General features: G+C 33.6%; 1 protein-coding gene across 1 annotated transcript in view; it reads left to right on the forward strand.

Annotated features, from left to right (window-relative positions):
* Nucleotides 1-21,458, forward strand: part of GALNTL6 (polypeptide N-acetylgalactosaminyltransferase like 6) — a 1,203,008-nt gene that overhangs the window by 511,629 nt on the left and 669,921 nt on the right. The window contains exon 5 of the mRNA XM_078445606.2: nucleotides 3,528-3,666. Within this exon, the coding sequence (XP_078301732.2) occupies nucleotides 3,528-3,666 (139 nt within the window). The remainder of the gene's footprint in view (nucleotides 1-3,527; nucleotides 3,667-21,458) is intronic.

Genomic DNA, 21,458 nt, shown 5'->3' on the forward strand with positions numbered 1-21,458 from the left:
AGGTTCATATGTTTAAAATATAAAAACTTATAAAAATTTTGAAAAACAATTTGGTAAACTTTCATATTCTAGTCATGAAAAACTATCTTTATTTAAAAGGCACTAGAAGTATTCTTTCTTAACATGATAAGTTATAATCACATTCACTATTGTACACACACACACACACACACACACACACACTCAGGATCACGTATCCAGTACTCAACTTTCACGAACAATGTTTAGCAGCAATCACGTTAAAATCATTACCTAAATGCCTATTGACATCAATGTTATTTGTTAACTATCGAACAAAATAAGGAACACCTGGGTGGCTCAGTTGGTTGGGCGTCTGACTTTGGCTCAGGTCATGATCTCACAGTTCATGAGTTCAAGCGTCTCATTGGGTTCAGTGCTGACAGTTCAGAGCTTGGAGCCTGCTTCGGATTCTGTGTCTCCCTCTCTCTCTGCCCCTCTCTCGCTCGCACACTGTCTTTCTCTCCCAGAAATGAATAAACATAAAAAAAAATTTAAAGAACTTTTTAAAATCATTTCTCACAAGATAAATTAATTGGCAACAAATTCCTTCATTATTTTGTCTGAGAAAGTCTTTATTTCTCCTTTACCTCTGAAGGACAATTCCACAGTCTACAGAATTCAAGGTTGGTGTTTTGTTTTGTTTTTTTCTCTCTCAATTCTAAATATTTCATTTAACTCTCTTGTTGCTTGCATGGTTTCAGAGGAGAAATTAGATGTAATTCTTCATTTTGTTCCTCTGTAGATAGGGTGTTTTTTTTCCCCCACTGGCTCATTTCCAGATTTTTGTCTTTAGCTTTAATTTTCTGTAATTTGAAAATTATATGCCTAGGTGTAGTTTTGTAATTTTGTTTTGTTTTATTTTGGCATTTGTCCTGTTCTGGTGTTCTCTAAGCTTCTTGGACCTGTGGGTTTGCTGCTGATGTTAATTTGGGGAAATTTTCAGTCATTGCTGTCTCAAATATTTCTTCTGTTCCTTTCTCTTTGTCTTCCTCTTTTGTTATTCCCATTTTGTGTATGTTATACCTTCTGTAGTTGTCCTACAGTCCTTCGATCTTCTGTTCTGCTTTTTTTAGTCTTTTGTTTGCTGTTTTGTTTTGGAGGCTTATATTAATATATCCGCAAGCTCAGAGATTCTTTCCTCAGCTCCGTCCTGTCTACTAATAAGTCCATCAAAGACATTTTTCACATGTTGTAATGTTTTTTATCACTAGCATTTCTGTCATAGAATTTCCATCTCTCTGCTTACGTTGTCCGTCTGTTGTTGTATACCGTGTACTTTACCCATTAGAGTCCTTAGCATGTGAATCATACTTTTTTTACATTCCCCGTCTGATAATTCCAACACCTCTGTCACGTATGCTTCTGAGGTTTGCTCTCTTAACTCTTCAAATTGTGTTTTTTGCCTTTTGGTATGCCTTGTAATTTTTTTTATAATAGCTGGTCATAATGTACTTGGTAAGTGAACTATTATAAATAGACCTTTTATAATGTGATGATGAGGGGTGGGGATAAAGGAAGTGTCCTATAGTCTTATGATTAGGTCTAAGTCTTTTAGTAAGTCTATGCTCTGGACCGTGAATGCCACAACACTCTCTCAGGATTTTTCTTTCCTGTTTGGTTGGACAGGATGGTTAGAATGAGCTGGGGTTCGGTATTTCCCTTTCCCCAGGTCGGTTAGGCTCTGGTAATACCTCAGCAGGTGAGGCTCTGATTAACTAGTGGTCCCTGAGGGAAAGCCTGTTAAGAACAGTGTGCTCTGGTTTATTTCAAATTTGCTGCTTTTCTCTTCCTTTTGCTGGAAGCATGAGAAGATTTTCTCCAACATTTACATTGGGAATTTGGTTGAGCTCCTGCAGGTAAATCTCACAAAATTATTCGAGCCGTCCTATGACTGTGCCCCCCTGGAGTTTTTAACTCTCTCAGACTACTGAGCCTCCAGCAATTTGTCAATTACTGTTGGGTTTTCTATGCAGGCATTGGTTCCCAGGTGGTTTACACTTCTGAGTCCCTGCCCTAGTAAGCCTCAACTCCCTATATTCACCTGTCTGTCTCTCTTTTGGGACAGCAGTTTGCCCTGTGTCCTTTCTTCTCTTATGGGCCAAGAAGGGTTATTGATTTTTCAGTCTGTTCAGCTTTTTACTTGTTAGGATAGAGTGGCAACTTCTAAGTGCTTTGCGTGCAGAACTGGAAATCAGAAGTCTTAAATTAGATTTAAATAAAGTAAACTTAGAAAATATTTACAACATATATAATTAACAAAGCTTTAAACATTATATAAAACTTGTTTTTTTCAGGGACACCTGGGTGGCTCAGTTGGTTGAGTGCCCCACTCTTGATTTTGCCTCAGGTCATGTTACCAGGGTTGTGGGATCAAGCTCTGGGTCCAGCTCTGCACTGAGCGCGAAGCTTGCTTAAGATCCTCTCTCTCTCTCTCTCTCTCTCTCTCTCTCTCTCTCTCTCTCTCTCTCGGTGCCTGGGTGGCTCAGTCAGTTAAGCATCCCACTTCGGCTCAGGTCATGATCTCGCGGTTTGTGAGTTAGAGCCCCACGTCCGGCTCTGTGCTGACAGCTCAGAGCCTGGAGCTTGCTTCGGATTCTGTGTCTTCCTCTATCTCTCTGCCCCTCCCCTGCTCATGCTCTGTCACTTTCTGCCTCAAAAATAAATAAAACATTAAAAAAACAAAAAGATTCTCTCTCCTGCTGTCCTTCTCCCCCACTTGTTCTCTTTCTCTGAAATAGAAAAAAAAAAATCTTTTTAAAAACAACCAATAAAATATTTTTTACGAACTCTGAACAGTCATTTCACAATGTAAGAAATACAAATGATAAATGTATACAGTTATTGATTGTATTAGTAATCAAGAGAAAACAAATTAAAGTATGAATAATCTATATTTTACCAGTAAATTTCAAATTATTATTCAGTACTTCTGAAGATGTGTGAAAACTCTTCTAACTTACTCTAAAGACACTTCTATTTGTAGGAATTATCCTTTCCCTTCCCAAACTACATAACTAGGAATATATAAACAAAGATGTTCATTTCAATATTGTTTTTTAATAGGAAGAGTTAGAAGTAACTCAAACGTATATCTTTGGTGGAATGCTGTAAATTGAGATACAGTGAAATAATATCAACCAATGGAAGTAAATGAAAATATAGCTTTTTATATTTTCAACAATTTCAACAATTAAGTTGGATAAAATCAAATTATAAGGCAATATGTACATTAGAAGCTGCATTCAAATGTTACAAAACATACACTTAAAATCATCATAGCGGTTCTCTCTTGAAAATGATTATACTTTCTACTTTGGTGTTGTTTGCTTTTTATCATGAGTATATTTCTTTTTTCTGAATAAAATAATGTGTTATAATAAAAGTTCTTCCAAGGAGAATAGTAAGAGGTGACTAAGGAAAAACACACAGTTAAGTCTTATTATCTGTTCTAGAAGATTAAATAGTTTTTGTAGAGGTGATAATCCCATTTTGTTTTCTCCTGCCAGGGAAAGGTGAGCATGGGAAACCTTACCCCCTCACTGAAGAGGACCATGATGACTCAGCTTACAGGGAAAATGGTTTCAATATTTTTGTCAGCAACAATATTGCTCTAGAGCGGTCCCTGCCAGATATTCGCCATGCTAAGTGAGTATCAGCAAGTCTCACATGCAGACTAGTTTTCGTCTATTTGTCTGTTTTTTTTTTTTTTTAAACTATGTTTAATGTGTATCACAGTGAAATATGTAACTAAAATTTTTGCCATAATTTAAAAAAATGTTTATATTTCATAATCTTAAATCTGTTTTGTTTAAATTGGAGTAATTTTTAAAATTAGAGAAGAATAAGTACCTGCTTTCTAAAACTTAATTCACATTTTTATCATTGCCTGTATCATCTCCATTTAAAGTAAAATGTTTTAAGATAATACCTATATTTTTACTTTTGATCATGTAGATTATAAAGCAAACATCTTTTTCTGGTGATGAGCATTGTCAGAACTGTCTACATATATATGACTTCATTTTCACACCAACCATATTCACTGATTTTGTTATTATATCTTCCATAAAGAATGCCTACAATGAATGCATCCATAATCCAAAGATAATGGTTGGTTCCTCAACCATGGATGCTTGTTGTTTGTCAGTTAACAGTGAGTTCAGTTTTTGCTGATTCGTAGCTAAATATTATAAGGCAAAAGGAAGTAAGAATGATATTATATATAGTTACCTGAAATCCTACCCCATCTACTTTTAACATTGCTCACTGTTCTTTTTTCTAGTCTGTTATGATTTTCTTGTTAGCATATACATTGCCAAAAGTATGCCAAAAAATATACAATGTGATGGGAATTTCAAGTTTGTAGAATTGCCATACATATTTAATGAATCTATCTAACTATACTAATATGCTTACCCTTCCTTCACCCCAGTCTCCCTGTGGAAACACTAATGTGACATAAAGAAAATCAGAGAAAATAAAATAAGGGCAACTAATGAAAACAGGGGTAGGAATCTAAATCAAATCAATATTGTATAATAAAACTCTTAATTTTGTGTGAAAACAATTAACCCTTTAGAAAAAACTTGGTAAATTGTGGTTTGGGGATCATTTTTTAGTGCCATATTGTGTCTTTATAAATTTATTTTAAAATATAAAAGAATTACTGGTTTCCTTCTCAGGTTTTATGTGAATTTGCATTTCCCAGTATAGTTAAGCAGAGGATTAATGTGAAGAACAAATCAATTTTTTCCTAAACTGAATGCTTTATATATTGGTCTAGGCCTTCTAGCTAGCCAAATTATTCCCAGGTTACCTGAAATTATCTACAGTAATTCCCACTGACCGAGAACATTTCTAGTTATGAGAAATTTTAATACCTAATTGCACACCATCAAAGATGCATTAAATTGCATTGTTGGCATAATAAATGTGCTCAGAGAATAATTTCCATCCACCTCCTCCCCCACCCCCACATTTCCAATCTTTTAATGTGTATTCAAGTGGAAAGAATTGCAGATGGAAACAGTGCAGAAAATCACTGAAGTCAAAAGAAGGCTGATATTCCCATTCTTCTCAGAGAGTGTATTTTTAGCATAACTACCACCTTTTGAGAAAAGATATTCTTAGGCAATAATGGAAAAGAAAATGGAAAATGGAAAGAAAAATATTTTTAAATTTTTATTAGACGTACTGAGTTTACAGTATCAGAGGGCATTATTCTCAATGTTAGGGAAGATAAATGTGGCTGAAATATGGCCTATGACCATATTATTACTTATTTCCTGAGACTGGTTATCTAATAGGACAGTCACCTAGTAAAATGATACCAATAAAGAAAACAAACAAACAAACACCTTATGGGAGGATTGGAGATGGAGATGGAAGCAAAGGATTAAGTACAGGACATCAAGAATGAGGGTTTACCTTGGGTAGTCCAGTATCTATCTGACTCAGCAATGCAAGAAGGGAGATTTATTGCTGCCTCATTTTGTCAAGATCCTAACTCTAGGAAATCAAGTGCCTACGACAAAAACTCTTACCGGGATCCCTATGTTTTTGTTTTTGTTTTTGTTTTTTTTAACCTCATCTGTGCTTCTCAAAATACAGGCACGGATAACCACAAAACAACACAGCTCTATGTAAGTGGTTCTTGAAATTATGAAAGCACATTGACACATACTGCATTCGGTATTGTCAATTTAACTGGACTGCAGGTAATTGACCACAGCTTGTTTATATTGGCAGTATCTGCACCAGAGAATGCAAAATTTGCATGACTTCCGTAATTAAAGATAACAGTTCTAAGAAACTTTGCATCTGCAGTCAGCCAATTCAAATTACAGGCTCAAAGCGCCAGAAGAGAAGAATTTATTTTTCTTTGCTCTGGGATTTTGTAGTGGAAAGTATAAGGGAATTCTATCTTACAATTCTGCTTAACTTTTTCTTTATTCCAAAATACAGAATTGTAGCTCTTAACCCACTGTTCTACACTATAGATCACTCTCTCTATATATGCAAGTACTCTCTCTATTCATTCTCTTTTTACACTTAATAAAAAAAGCATGGTTCTAGGTGTTTGACATGCTTAGTATACATTCTGGTTTGCTGTGAAGAATTTTCAGAATATGAGTTATTTCAGAAATCCCAATCCAGAACACATACTTCTTTTATATGTCCTGCTCCTTTCTTGTCCACTAGCATAAAAATGAAATGCTTTCTTTTGGCTTTATTATTTCACTAAGTCAGTAATAGATTTTCATTAAGTGGGAGCCATGCATACAGGAAAGTCAATTGGCCTGTGTCCAATAATTTAATGATTCTTACCTATATCCTAATAATAAATTCTAAGGTTCTCATTTATATTTTTGAATTTCTTATATTTTTCCAAAATTTTTTAGCATCTCCCTATCTTGTAAATTACATATTTTTTGTTTGTTTTGTTTTACTATCTATGCTTTCGTGTTGTCAAATTTTTCAATTTTCTCCTCTTCATACTCATAGCCCTACACTTCTGGTTGACTTTTGTATTTTTTAAAGACCTATTTATGCATTTTAAACATTCACTCCCTTCTTCAGTTACTACCTAATTATGTCTATATTCATAGTACCAAGGCTCAACCTGAGATCTGTTGTTAAAACATCATCTTTATATTTTACTTAATGCAATGCTGAATAGAATTTTGCTATGAGAGTTTCTGCATGACAAATGTCCAGTCAGTGGATATCTTGCTAGTCTGGCTTCATTTTTCTACAGTTCAATTACCCCTCACTTGTATATCAATTGTGTATTATCTTTATCTTCCGTCACTCCTTTGGGATGCCGCATCTTTGTATGCTGTAGAACATTTAATTTGACTTCCAGTTCAAGGTGGGAAATATGAAGCATATATTCAGAATACAAAATACATATGAAATAAGGAAGTAGAAAATCGTAGAAGGATAGATGGCTTGCATGGAAAAGAAACTGATAAACTTATGCATGGATGTATTGTTAGCAAGACAAGATTGAAGAATATTTGAGCTAGTATTACTCCCTAGACGTGAATCAATTTATAAATAGTTACCACAAGTACTCCCCAAAATGTCATATAATTAATGTGTGCAAGACGAACTTATATCTATAAAGAGAAGAAATGCATGAGATTAGGATGCGTAAGAATCAGAGTTGAGGTAGGCTTTGCAGAGGATTCAGGTAAAGGCATCATGACATGAGGTTCATTTTTCGCTGTTATAAAAGGATACATGTTTATACAGATACATATTAATGTACAAACACTTTAATTAAGATACATTTCTAAGGTGGCTGAGTAGCTGGGATATTTTTGTACTGAGAAAGTTCTCTGAATTGTGGCTTTTCCTTTTCATTTCACTTTTCCTTTATATTTCACTTATATTCCCAAGATAGCTTCATGACTTTGACAATAAAGAAGATATTGAATGTTGAGAGAAAATTCTGTAATATCTCAACTCTTGGGAAAATGTAGAAGAATCTTTACAATCTCTTGATTATATGAGTGCTCTCCATAGTGTTGTGATTATATCACAACCCTGTTCCCTGTATAATTTCAGAACCAAGTGAGAAATTGCCCCAGAAATGGCTTGGAATAAAAATATTACCTTTATTATTGATAAGATTCTATCGGTGGACATGGTTTAGAAGTGGGCTAAATGTGATTCCTAATAGCAAACTCCAGAATGAGGTGCATTCAGGCTTCAAGTTAAAGACATTGCTGGACACACAATATCACAGTTGTCTAACTTAAGGCATGCAGGGCAGAGTCTGACCTCTACAGGCAAGCAAATTCCAAAGCAGAAAAATGAAGGAGGGGCTGACCCAAGCAAGATAAGCTCACTAACTCAAATTCATCAATTGTATGTCTTCCTTTCTCCTGGAAAGAATGTAGGAGAAGATAGAGGCGAAGAGTATTAATCTAATGACTGTCCTATGGGAACATCTAAGGAAAGGGAAGGAGTCTCCTCCCTAGATGAATAGTGCATAATACCTACTTTGTATATGATGAGAAAATGCAATTTCTCACCATAACAAAATTTGAGTAGATTTTTTTTTCAGTGCCTTATAGTCTAAGCACTTCTGGAAATTATGTTGAATAATCATTCTTAAAAAGTTTACTTCTATGAGTTACACTGTGGTACTGAACAAGTCAACTTGCCATTTTGAATTTCCACTTATCAACTTTACCAAGTGGGGATGTGGGGATGCTAACTTTCTTCATGTATCTCATCGTGCATCACGATTAGTAAAATTGAGAACAAGTTTACCAGATCAGCTGCAGCATAATATGTTATTTCTTTTCTTTCTGATGACAATCCTTCTGCTTTCCTTCCTTCTTTTCTAGTTATATCATGAAGATAAAAATATATGGAGATCAAGTGAACTATAATTCTAAAATTTAAATTTTAAAAACAAATTTTGTGAGTCACTTCTGAGTTTGAGGAAAAATAATTGTGCAAGTGTAATTTTTTAAACCATGACTTAGTGAAAATGCTTAGAATATTTTAGTTTTATATGAACTACAAAAGTGTTATTTAACTCTTTTGGCTCTTGTCCATTGAATGCTAGAACTCATTCACAGAAATGTTTGAGTTTAATCATCCAAAAATGTTCAAGGACAAATTTTTTTATTTCTCAATTTCAAAAGTTACATAAAAATTTGGGAGACACTGGCATTCTTTCATGGTTTTATTATGACTTGTGAAGTTGATGAAGCATCTTCTTTCAACAAATTTACAAGTGAATTCTGAAACAAATTAAAATAAAATGACTATTCATCCACTCTAATCAGGTTTGAATACTTCCACAGAGGGAGACGGGAAACATCATTTGAATCAAATGTGCTTCCAGCCTAAGATATGTCTAAATATGACTGAAAAAAGGAAAAAAGCTAGGTAAATCACAAGCAGCAAATTGGGGGAGGAATGATCAGAACAACAGATAGGAAATAATCTTTCACAACTGTTATTCAAATGAGTATCTTTCAATATTTTTTGTGAGCTAGTTTATAAAAACTAGTATAGACTTTAGTTCGTTTGTATGTTTCTAGGGATCATTTTTTTAATCCATGATAAAATAAAATAAAAAACACAAAAATTTACACACACATCTCATTTATTAACTAAAGACTGAAAGATATGGAAGAGTTCTTATCACTATAGCTAAAAGGTATGTCCCGTTGTAATGAAAATCCTCCTCCTATAGAGAACAGTTCAAAAGCTGTCAGACATTTAGCCTTTGGAGTAAATGATCAGACAAAGCAGATTCTTTGAAAAGTGGATTGAGGGTGAGCACAAGGGCACTGGGGTCTAAAGGACTGGTAATGTGAAAGTTGTACACATGCAAAATAGAAGGAAAAAGCCCAAAAAACAAAACAACCTTCTAAAAATAAACTTACAGCTGCTTTATAATCAGTTGTAGTGAATTTCAAAGGATATTATTTGTAACCTAATAACATGGTAGGGATCAAATACATAAAACTGAAATCATAAGTCTGAAAAACACAATCACAACTTCAATTCTTTAAAGAGAAGAAAATGGACATTTGGTAGAGTGATGTATATTATTCTGTAAGATTAATCCAGCAATAGGAATTCTAAACTTGCTCCTTCTTTTTTTACTCCCTCCCACAGAAGTTTACTGAAATGAGAGGTGATGATTAATATTTTAGCTTATTTATTAAAAATAAATGGGAACTATTATTTTTATTAAAAATAATGAGAAAATCTGGCATTTTAAAAAGCTAACATTTTTGTTGGTGAAAGACTGGATGCATTTCCCCCTAAGGATGCCTACTCTCACCAGTTCTATTCAACATCCTACTGTGGATTCTAGCCCAGGCAATTAGGCAAGAAAAATAAATATAAGACATCTAAATTAGAAAGAAAAGATTCATATGGTCTCTATTGGTATATGACATAATCTTCTATATGGAAAATTCTGAGGAATCCACTAAAAAAAACTTATTAGAACTAATAATCAAGGTCAGCAAGGCGACAGGGTATGAGACAGGATACGGAAATCACTTTATTTTATACACTTCCAGTGAATAGCCTGAAAATGAAATTAAGAAAAAAAATCCATTCACCCTTAAAATGAAGAAAAGACTTAGGAATAAAATGAACAAAAATGTCATCAAACTTATACTTTGAAAACTACAAAACATAGTTGAAAGAAATCCCGGAAATGGAAAAGCATCTCACGTTTGTGGATCAGATTTAACATTGTAAAGATGGCAAAACACTCCATGATGATTTATGGATTCAAAAAAATCCCTGTCAGGATCCCAGCTGACTTCCTTGCAGAAATGGCAGGTTGCTTCTAAAATTCAAATTGCAAGGGACCCAAAATAGCCAAAACAATCCTGAAGAATAGCAACCAAATAAGATGATATGTACTTCTTGATTTCAAACTTATTAGAATGCAGCAGTAATCAAGCTAGTGTGGTACTGGTATATGGATAGATATTTGGATCAATAGAATATAATTGAGAGTCCAGAAACAATTCTATGCATCCATGATTAAGGGATTTTTTGACAAGGGTGCAAAAACTAGTAAATGTGGAAAAAATAGTTATTTTCAAATGATTGGTACTGACCTAGGTAACCACATGCAAAAGAATGATGATGTTAGACCCTTACCTCAGGCAACATAAAAATCAGCACAAAATGTATCCAAGACCTCAGTGTAAGTGCTAAAAGAAGAAGAGGTGGAAATAAATCTTCATAACTTTTTATTTGACATAGTATTCTTAGATATAATACCAAAGTATAAGCAACACAAGAAAAAATAGATAAATTTGGCTTCATCAAAATGAAAAACTCTTATGTCTCAAAGTATGCTATCAGAAAGGCAAAATGAAACCCACAGAATAAAATATTTGCAAATCATATATTTGCTACAGGACTTGTATCTAAAATACATAAAGAGTTCTTATATTTCCATAATAAAAAGGTGAATAACCCAGTTAAAATATGGGCAAATGATCTGAATATTCCAAATGAGGTAAACAAATGGCCAAATCCATGAAAGGATGCCCAACATCATTGGTCATTAGAAACAAAACATCAAAACCAAAATGAGATACTACTTCACATCCAGTATGATGACTAGAGCCAAAAGTTCAGATGATAAGTGTTGGCAAGGATGTAGAGAAATTGGAAACCTCATACATTGCATACATCCATACATTGGTGGGAATGCAAAATGATGTCAATGGTTTGGAAAATAGTTGGAAAGCAACTCCAACTATTTCCAAATGGAAAGCAGTTCCTCAGACAATTAAATTACCATAATTACCATGGTAATTACAGAATTACCATATGACCTAGCAATTCTATGTCTAGGTATACACCCAATAGAAATGAAAACCACAAAAATTACACATGAATGTTTATAGCAGCATTATTCATGATAGCTGAAAGATGGGAAAACCCAAATGTCCACTGATAGATGAATGTATAAACAAAATGTAGTGTATCCATACCCTGAGAGATTATTCAGGAATAAAATAATGACAAATGCTACATCTTGGATTAACTTTGAAGACATTGTGCTAAATGAAAACCAGACCCCAAATTCCACATAATATATGATTCTCTTCATGTGAATGTCTAGAATAAGGAAATCTATAGAAACAAAAAGTAGGCAATGATTACTTAAGGAATGTGAGGGGATAAGGGGAAGGGCATGAGGGTATGAGATTTCTTTTTGAATTGATAAATATATTCTAAACTTGATTATGCTAATGGTTGCACATTCTGTGAAGACACTAAAAATTATTGAATTGTGCACCTTAAATGGTACAAAAATTGTTTGTATGGTATGTGAATTATATCTTAATAAAACAATTTTAAAAATATATCTCTCTCAGTTTTCTCCAAGTCAAATAACTTTAGTTTGCTTCTTTATTATTACCAAATCAAGTGATTAATTCCTCTAATAGACCTTATCATCTGAGTCAATGTAGTAAGTACTCATCTCTACAGTTTTGTAACTGGTACGTAGTGATAAGTGCCTATTATTTAGAAGTGTTCAGTATTTTCTACAGAAGTGGAGAATGTAGCTCTTAATTTTTATATTTTATTATCCTGGCTAAAATTTAATCATATATGATAAAAAGCATTGGTACCTCCCCATCGGTAAGATGACTTCTTAACCTATTTTTCCTCCAGCTGTCAGCCTGAATGTCTACCGTAGATATTAACTTCCTCAACTCCCTTTCAACTCTTCAGAAGTCCTAATTTGACTCAAGACACTACTGTGCCATCATTCTTTTTTCTTGCCAAAGTCACTAATGATTTCCATGTTGCCAAAATCCAGTATATTTAAAAGTCTCGTGAAACTTTGCAGTGACACTAGACTTTGTCCCTTCTCTCATTTTTAAGCACTCTTGTCTCTGTTTCAAGGAAACACTTGCTTTTTATCCCCAGGTCTTTCCAGTCTCATTCACAAACAGTTCGTCTTTATCTGATGGCTGTATATATATTAAAATTCACTGATGCTCAGCACTGGCCTCCAGTTTCCTCATTTTATTTATTCTCGACTTACTGATCTCATCTACCAAGGCCTATTAATTCTGTATCCAAAATGTAAAGCTAAAGGGCCTCAAATGCATGCATTCCCCTTAATCTCAACTGTATCCACTATCATTTCTCTTTTTTTATTAAAAAAATTTTTTTTAATGTTCATTTTTTTTTGAGAGAGAGAGAGAGTGCAAGTAGGGGAGAGGCAGAGAGAAAGGGAGACACAGAATCCAAAGTGGGCTCCAGGTTCTGAGCTGTCAGCACATAGCCCCATGCGGGGCTTGAACTCATGGACAAAGAGATCATGACTTGAGCTGAAGTCAGATGCCTAACGACTGAGCCACCCAGGTACCCCCCACTGTCATTTCTTAATTGGAATCCTAGAATGACCTCATAATTGGACCTCACACATTCCCTCTTGTCTTGCACAATGCATTCAGCAGAGTGAGCAACAGTGAGCTTTCAGAATTAAGGAGGATCATTACATCCCCCCTATCTAAAATACCTAAAAGAGGGCGCCTGGGTGGCTCAGTCGGAAAAGCGGCTGACTTCAGCTCCAGTCATGTTCTCATGGTACCTGGCGGAGCCCCTCCTGCGGCTCTGTGCTGACAACTCAGAGCCTGGAGCCTGCTTCGGATTCTGTGTCTCCCTCTCTCTCTGGCCCTCCCCCCGCTCACACTCTGTCTCACTCTCTCTCTCTCAAAAATAAACAAACATTAAAAAAAATTAAAAAAATAATAAAATACCTAAAAGACTCCTTGTCGCACTAAAAATAATAGCTGAAAAAACGCCAACACCGACCTCCATATTCTGATCCCTGCCTATCTCTGGCCTCCTCTTTTTTTGCTCTCCCCTCTGTCTTCACTAGGTTTCTGCCACAATGCCACGATGTACATGTAGCTGCGTGAGCACAAAATATTATTTTGTTCTTCAGTACAGGCATAAAATGTCACATTACATTAAAGTGTTAATCATATGACCATATAAAATACTAATTTACAAAATAGTTCCCATGTAAGAGGTAAGACCAAATATATACAAGCATACATGCATGCATTGTGATTATCTCCCACCCTCACTAAAAAACACACTTACATATATATACTTGGCATTCCAAACTAATTTTTCAGTCCTGTCAAAGGCAAAATAAATTGCCAGTTATCACTGCTTTATCAAAACCGACTGACATGGCAAGATTAGAACAGAAAAACAGTGTGACTAAAAGCAGCCATTGAAAATTGAATATGCTGACATTAAAACAATTACTATGTAAATTGGTGCCTGGAAATGACTTATATAGATATGCTCTATAGTATGCTTGTCACTAGCCAGATGCCAAGTTGACATTTTATTCTGCTGCTACTGAGAATGGGGCTGAGAGAACTTTAGCTGAACCAACATGCTTTTGTAAGAAATCACACGATGAAAGTTAAAACAATAAAAAGAAATGTCCCCCCTTCTGAAATATGAGTGGTTCCCTTGAGAAGCTAAAAAAAAATATGTGGTTGACTAAGTATAACATACTTAGCTATTCTGCTCATCTTGTTTAGGAATCTTTTTAAAACAAACTTCAGGGAATTAAGCTACCTGAACTGTCATCTCTCAATAAAAGCCATTTTATATGGCTTTTGATAGACTGAGGCAATAAATTACTTAGTCACTTATTAGGGTTCTCACCATGGTGCACTTATAAATGTATCATGACATGGTAAAAATGTACTTTTATTCCAAATGTACATTACAAAATGTACTTTTTTTTCTGTAATAATGAAGTCAAACAAATTGTAGTATTTTGAATTGGTTTCCCTCCCGCATACATTCTGATGACAGGGACTGATCCTAATGAAATTGACTGGACCTGAATTGGCACTGTCTTTCTTCATCACCATTTCAGAGAATTATCATGATTATTAAAGAATGGCACAAAATTATGGAGAATGTGGCCCCTAAAGGAAGCTCAAAATATAACTCCTTATTGTAGTCATTACTATGTAATGACATTTTAACATATTTAGCATTAAATGAAAAATGTTTCAAGTTTCATATGTTTCACATGGGGTGTATATATTCTCATGTTAATCTGAAATACATTAATATAATTAAAGATTCTTTAAAAGCATACAACCACTTCATTCTTCAGGTTATTTCATCAGCAAATGTGTGGTAATACTGTTGCAGATGCTAATATTACTTGAACAAACCTCCCAACAAATATTAAGAGTGTATGGGGTTAAGTCATATAAAGGCAAGATTTTTTTTCCACTTTTTTGGTATTACTCTAAAGGGAGAAAGACATAAATTCACCTACTTTGAGGCCTCTCAACATGGTAATTTTAAACACTAAGCTTGAATTTTACTTTTTGAGAGTGTCTTTAAATAAATGTATGTATTGGAGATTTTAACAGTTCTCTCTCAGTAATTAAAGACAACCAAAAATTTAATTGGGATATAGGAGATTTAAATAAAATTATCAATAAATTGGCTTAATTTGTGTTTATTTACCTTTATTGAACGCTATATTCAGTAATTACATAATAAAATTTTTTCAGTTGCATATGGAATATTTACCCAATGGACCATATGTTAGTACATAAACAAATGCTCAATAAATTTCAGTAGATTAAATTAACACTATGTTCTGTGACCAAACCTGAATTAAATTAGAAATCAACAAAAATAATATATGCAGAAAACATGCAAATATTTAGAAATTAACACTTTTACGAAAAACTCACAGGTCAAATATTAAACTAGAAAAATTTAAAAATATTTTAAATGGAATGATAATGAAAATATATACCAAAACTAGTTTAAGTGCTGTACGTATAAAGCAGTGCTTATAGGCAAATGTGTAGCTTTAAATATTTAAATATAGCAAGAAATTGAATGCATCAATAATATTGATCAATAAAATTTCTAAATCCCCAGCAGGTATTTCTAAGTAAAAACAAAAGAGAGAGAAACCACCAGTTACCTTTATCAGTTATGAAAGACTGAAAATCACTAAACTTCCATCAGACGTATAAATGTTAATGAAGAGACAGTATAAACATCATCATGCCAAAAATTTGATATTTAGATGAAATGCAAAATTGTCTTGAAAATCCAATGGACACTGTCATAAAATGAAGTAGAAAATATGAAGATCCCTGAAGCTATAAAATATTTTAGATTTGTGGGGCACCTGGGTGGCTCAGTGGGTTAAGCCTCAGATTTCAGCTCAGGTCATGATCTCACAGCTCCAGCTCATGGGTCCAAGCCTCATGTCAGGCTCTGTGCTGACAGCTCAGAGCCTGGAGCCTGTTTTGGATTCTGTGTCTCCCTCTGTCTCTGCCCCTCCCTTGCTGACTCTTTCTCTTTCTCTCTCTCTCTCTCTCTCAAAAGTAAACATTTAAAAAATTTTTAAAAATATTTTACATTTGTAATTAAAGACTACTGAGAGTATTCTGGTCTCTGGGTAGGTTGGAGTAAACACATGCATTCTCATCCCATTGAATTCAACTCTAAAACCTAGACAGATGTGTGGCTCGGGTGATCGAGAATGCTGAAGATAAACAATGGCAATAGGTGGAGGAAAGGACTTGAGCATTCAAAATAGCACTGAAACAGTACTGAGTTCTTGTGTTTCTTAAAACAAGTATGAGTTGAAAGCAAAATATAATATTTTCTGATGTGGTTTACAATGTACATAGATATAAGACAACTGCAGCATAGAAGAGAGTATAAAGGACCCTACATAGTAATAAGAGTTCTTGGTTTACAATGTACATAGATATAAGACAACTGCAGCATAGAAGAGAGTATAAAGGACCCTACATAGTAATAAGAGTTCTATATTAAAGAGTAAAGTGGTAAAATGTTAGTCACAAATATATATTTTGTAATCCTTAAAGTAAATACTAAAATATTATGCAAAGATATCATCAAAATCACAACACATACATTGAGATGGAATGCTAAAAAATGTATAAATAACCCAAAGAATGCAAAAAAGGGGAAACATAAGGGAAAAAAATCCCCAAAATAAACAGAAAACCCTCCACCCAACAACAGCAGGATACATATCCTCTTAAGTATTCATAAAATATTCATCAAAACAGACTGGATCCTGGGTCATGAAACAAATACCATGAATTTTAAATACTGATATCTTACAAAATATATCTTCTGACTGTAATATAACGTAATAAAAAAGTGATAACAGAAAGATAAAGCGATCACTAACATTTGTAAATTAAAAACATTTTTGGCTAATCAGTGTGTCAGAAGCAAGTTTCAAGGGAAATTAGAAAATATTTTGAAATGAACACAAAAATAAATATCAAATTTTTTTAAATATGTAAAACAATTCTTGGAACGACTACACTTCTATCATTCTACACTTCTGTCATTCAATGCTTGTAAAGAGAAAACAATCCTCAAATCAATAATTTATTTTACCTTAAGAAACTGGAGAAAGAGCATCAAAAGAAATCTAAAGAGTAAGTTTCTTATAATAATTGTGGAGTTGTCTTTTTTTCCTTGAAGTTCTGTTAACTTCTGCTTCATAGTTTTGGATACTGTTATTAGGTGCAACATTTTGTATAGTTTGTCCTTTTGGCAAATTGATCTCTGTCATGAAATGAACTTCTTTTTTTTTAAATTTTTTTTTTAACGTTTATTTATTTTTGAGACAGGGAGAGACAGAGCATGAACTGGGGAGGGTCAGAGAGAGGGAGACACAGAATCTGAAACAGGCTCCAGGCTCTGGGCTGTCAGTACAGAGCCCGACGCGGGGCTCGAACTCACGGACAGCGAGATCACGACCTGAGCTGAAGTCAGCCGCTTAACCGACTGAGCCACCCAGGCGCCCCTGAAATGAACTTTTATATCCTGGTCACATTTTTTTTTTTACTTTGAGATCTATTTTGTGGACTATAAAACCAATATAGCTTTCTTTTTATTAGTGTTATCATGCTCTATCTTCTATACATTGTCTTTTAAACTTATTTGCATCTTTATATTAAAAATGAGTTTCTTGGAGGAAGCAGCTGGCACTCTTGAAATCTTTCCCATTGCACGTTTAGACCATTTACATGCAATGTAATTATTGATATGGTTGGCTCAAATATACCATTTCACTACTGCTTTTCTATTTTTACTATTTAATCTTATTATCCCTTTTTTCGGTCTGTAGCTTCTTTACACATTTAATTATTCCATGTCACTTTTTAGTAGGGCAAAGTAGATATAATTCTTTATTGTGTTATTTTTAGTGGTTGCTTTAGGGTTGATGGAATATAATATTAATTTATTATGGTTTACCTTTTAGTAATATCATATGTCTTGATTTAGAGTATAAGAACCTTAGAAAGGCATGTATCCATTTCTCCACTTCTGGAACTTATGCTATTGTTGCTATACATTTTGCTTCAATTTATGTTATAAATCTCAAAATGCATTGATATCGTTTTTGCTGTCCATGAATCAGTTAACCTTTATAGAATAATAAAATAGTCGTTTTATTGTTTACTCATATAATTACCTTTTCTGTTACTTTTTCATTTTTTGTCTAGATACAGAATTCCACTTAGTATAAATTTTCTGAAGGACTTCCTATAACATTTATTTTTATGCAGGTTTTCTGATGAATAAGTTTATTCAATATTTGCATATCTTAAAATGTTTTCATTTTGCCTTTGTTGTAGAAATACATTTTTATTGACAAGGAAAACTATTTTTATCTTAAATTTTTTTTCTGTACCTAAAAGATGTTGCCCCACTTTCTCACTATTTTGCATTATTTTTAACAAGAAGTCTGCTACCATTCTAGTCTGTGTTCTCCTCCAGAATTCTATCTTTTTTTTTTTTCTAGCCGCTTTAAATATTGTCTCTCTATCACTGATTTTAACAATTTAATTATTCCTCCTTATTTTGTTCCCTGAATAGTATAATGTTAGTGATCTAGATGGTCCAGAGGTTTAGTGGTCCAGTCCCTTTTAGGGCCTATTTTCAAATGATAATTTATCATAATTTTTTGTTACAGACATTTATTTGTATATATTCTTAAATGGTTTATTTCCAAATATATTTATGGAGAGTAGATTATACATTTCACAAAAGTAATGAGTTAATACAGTAATTGCCTACCTCATTTAAAAATATTACAGTCTTGGGGCACCTGGATGACTCAGTGGTTAAGCATCCAACATTGGCTCAGGTCATGATCTCACAGTTTCTGAGTTTGGGCCCTGCATCAGACTCTGTGCTGACAGCTCAGAGCCTGGAGCCTGCTTCAAATTCTGTGTCTCCCTCTCTCCCTGCTCTTCCCCCACTCATGTTCTGTCTCTCTCTCCTTCAAAAATAAATAAAAACATTAAAAAAATTTAAAAAACTGTTACAGTCTTTACATAATTTTAGTTGATTTGATTAACATGGAGATATCTAAAAGGCCAAAGAGAATGACGATGACATTTCCAAAATATTTTATAATCAGAAATGAGGAATATTGGGTTCTAATTCTTTGTGCTATCTAGCTGTATGAGTTACAAATACTTTTCAAAAAATTGTAAATTTGGGGGCAACTGGGTGGCTCAGTCAGTTAGCATCTGACTCTTGATTTCATCTCAGGTTATGATCTCACAGTTCATGGGATCAAGCCCTGCATCTGTCTCTGTACTGACAGTACAGAGTCTGCTTGGGATTCTCTCCCTCTCTCCCTGCCCCTCTTCCACTGTTCTCTCTCGCGCGCGCTCGCTTTCTCTCAAAATAAGTAAAATAAACTTTTTAAAAATATTGTAAATTTTTATGTCAGGAATAATGCCTCATCATTGTACCACTTGTTCATCCAGTATACTGTTTTGCTAATTTGACTATAAAATAATTTATGTTTAACTTTCTGAAACTCTAAGAGCCTCAATTCCCAATTAAATAAGATATTAAACTTGATGATTTCTGAAATGTATTTGCAGCTCTAAAATGTGGTTGCAGCTATGTTTCTGTAGATGCAGGACCTCAAATATTATAACTTTTTGTCTATGAAGAAATTAAACAGATTTAATTAAACCTACTCTAAATGTAGTCTCAACAGGTAATTTCTATTTTTCCTTTTTCTTTTCCTTTTTAATTAAAAGAAGGCAGAAGACTAAAATAGCTGTGTTCATTAGTGTTATTTGCCAAATATTTCTGATTATATTTCCTCTGGACCATATAGGATTCTATTTCCTGAGCCGTTGTGCTGTGTGACTAATGCTGACCAATGACTTGTAAGCAGAAAGCAAAATGTCATTTTAGAGACAGGCTATTTATTTACCAGCTTGAGACCCATCCGTGCTCTCATTTACTTCTGGCCGAGTGATTAACTGTGGTAAAAAATGTTGGCAGTTTGCACTGACTGCAATGAGCAGAGAGTCTCCTGCCTAAAACAGTGGTTAACAAATAAAGCAGCAAGGTAGATATTCACTATTTTGAGCCATTGGGATTTAGGGTTGCTTATGACCACAACATAACATCCTGCCTGATAGATTGAATATAAGCAGATAGAAAAACAAACAACAAAACAAAAAATAAAGGCATATTTTAAAGAAACTCATAGAATGACTTATAGGTTGAAATATGTAAAAACTTTCACCCAAACATTTTACTCAAATCTTGCAATGCAAGAATTTGAATCTTAAAAATGTGTGTTTTGACAGTGTAGACAAAACTAAATATTCAGCCTTCAGTAAGAAGGAATGTTTAGGTGATGGTGAGGAGAATGTGAAGGACTTAAGAACCTCAAATGCAAGTTTAGCTAAATATCCACAGTAAAAATGTTGACATTTGTTGCATGAATAATCAAATAACTCTTTAAAAATATACATATACTGATAAGTCTGGCACTTATATATCTGCAATTAAAATTTATTGTTTGACCTGTTGCTATTGTTGAAAAAAAATTTTTTTTTTGGTGAAACCAATGAAATTATTAAGATAAATTAATGTAAGTATGAAAGGAATGACATTATATTTAAAATAAACAATGTTAAACCAAAAATTTTTAAATCTCTCAATTTAACAAATACCAATAGTGATTAGCAGAAAATTTTTGTGTATTTTGTCTGGAGAAAAAATAGAAGAGTATGAAAAAGTTTCTATTTTCATTAATCAAAATGGTTTAGCAAAATATTTATACATTACATTTTTAGCTTTTTAAAATATCTTCATGATTTGTCATTTCTCTCAAGTAACTTTTTAAACAATTTAAACTATTTCTGTTGTCTCTCTGGTACATTTAAAATTTGAAGAGTGTTTTTGCTATCTCTTTAGATAAATTGATGATAATATGTAATGTAACATCTCTTACTTAATGGCTCATCTCTAAGCCATTCTTAAACACTAAGTTAATTTTATGCAAATGCTTATTTTAAAATAGCACAAAATGTGAAATGCAATAATTACAGGCATTTTCATTCATATTCCTATAAGCTTAATGTGACAAATGTTTTAATTGGTCCCTACTTTCCCTTTGTAAATTTGCTACCTATCTGTAACCATAGATGTGTAAATTGTATTTGACTTCTTTTACTAATTTCTTCAACACAGTTCCATATTACCACATTGTCTTTGTATTTAGCATACTTCCATTCTCAACCTGCCTTGAGATTAAGCCTAAAATACACAGGTCACAGATTCTTAATAAAGCCTTGGCTATGCTTCAGTATTTCTAGTAATGCTGAGAAGCAGTCATCTAGAGCACAACTCCTTGAATCCAGTGACTGAGGTTGGGAATAAATTCGATTTTGTTTGGTCAGGTTAAGTACTAGAATGACTAAATACAATTCAATCAGATTAAACCCTGTCACAAAGAGGCTGGTTTTCCTTAGTGTAAACATCAGATCAGCACCCTCATTATCTTTTGCCCAAACTATTACAATCCC

Source organism: Panthera onca, chromosome B1 (genome assembly GCF_046562875.1).
Source record: "Panthera onca isolate mPanOnc1 chromosome B1, mPanOnc1 haplotype 2, whole genome shotgun sequence".
NCBI classification, from domain to species: Eukaryota; Metazoa; Chordata; class Mammalia; order Carnivora; family Felidae; genus Panthera; species Panthera onca.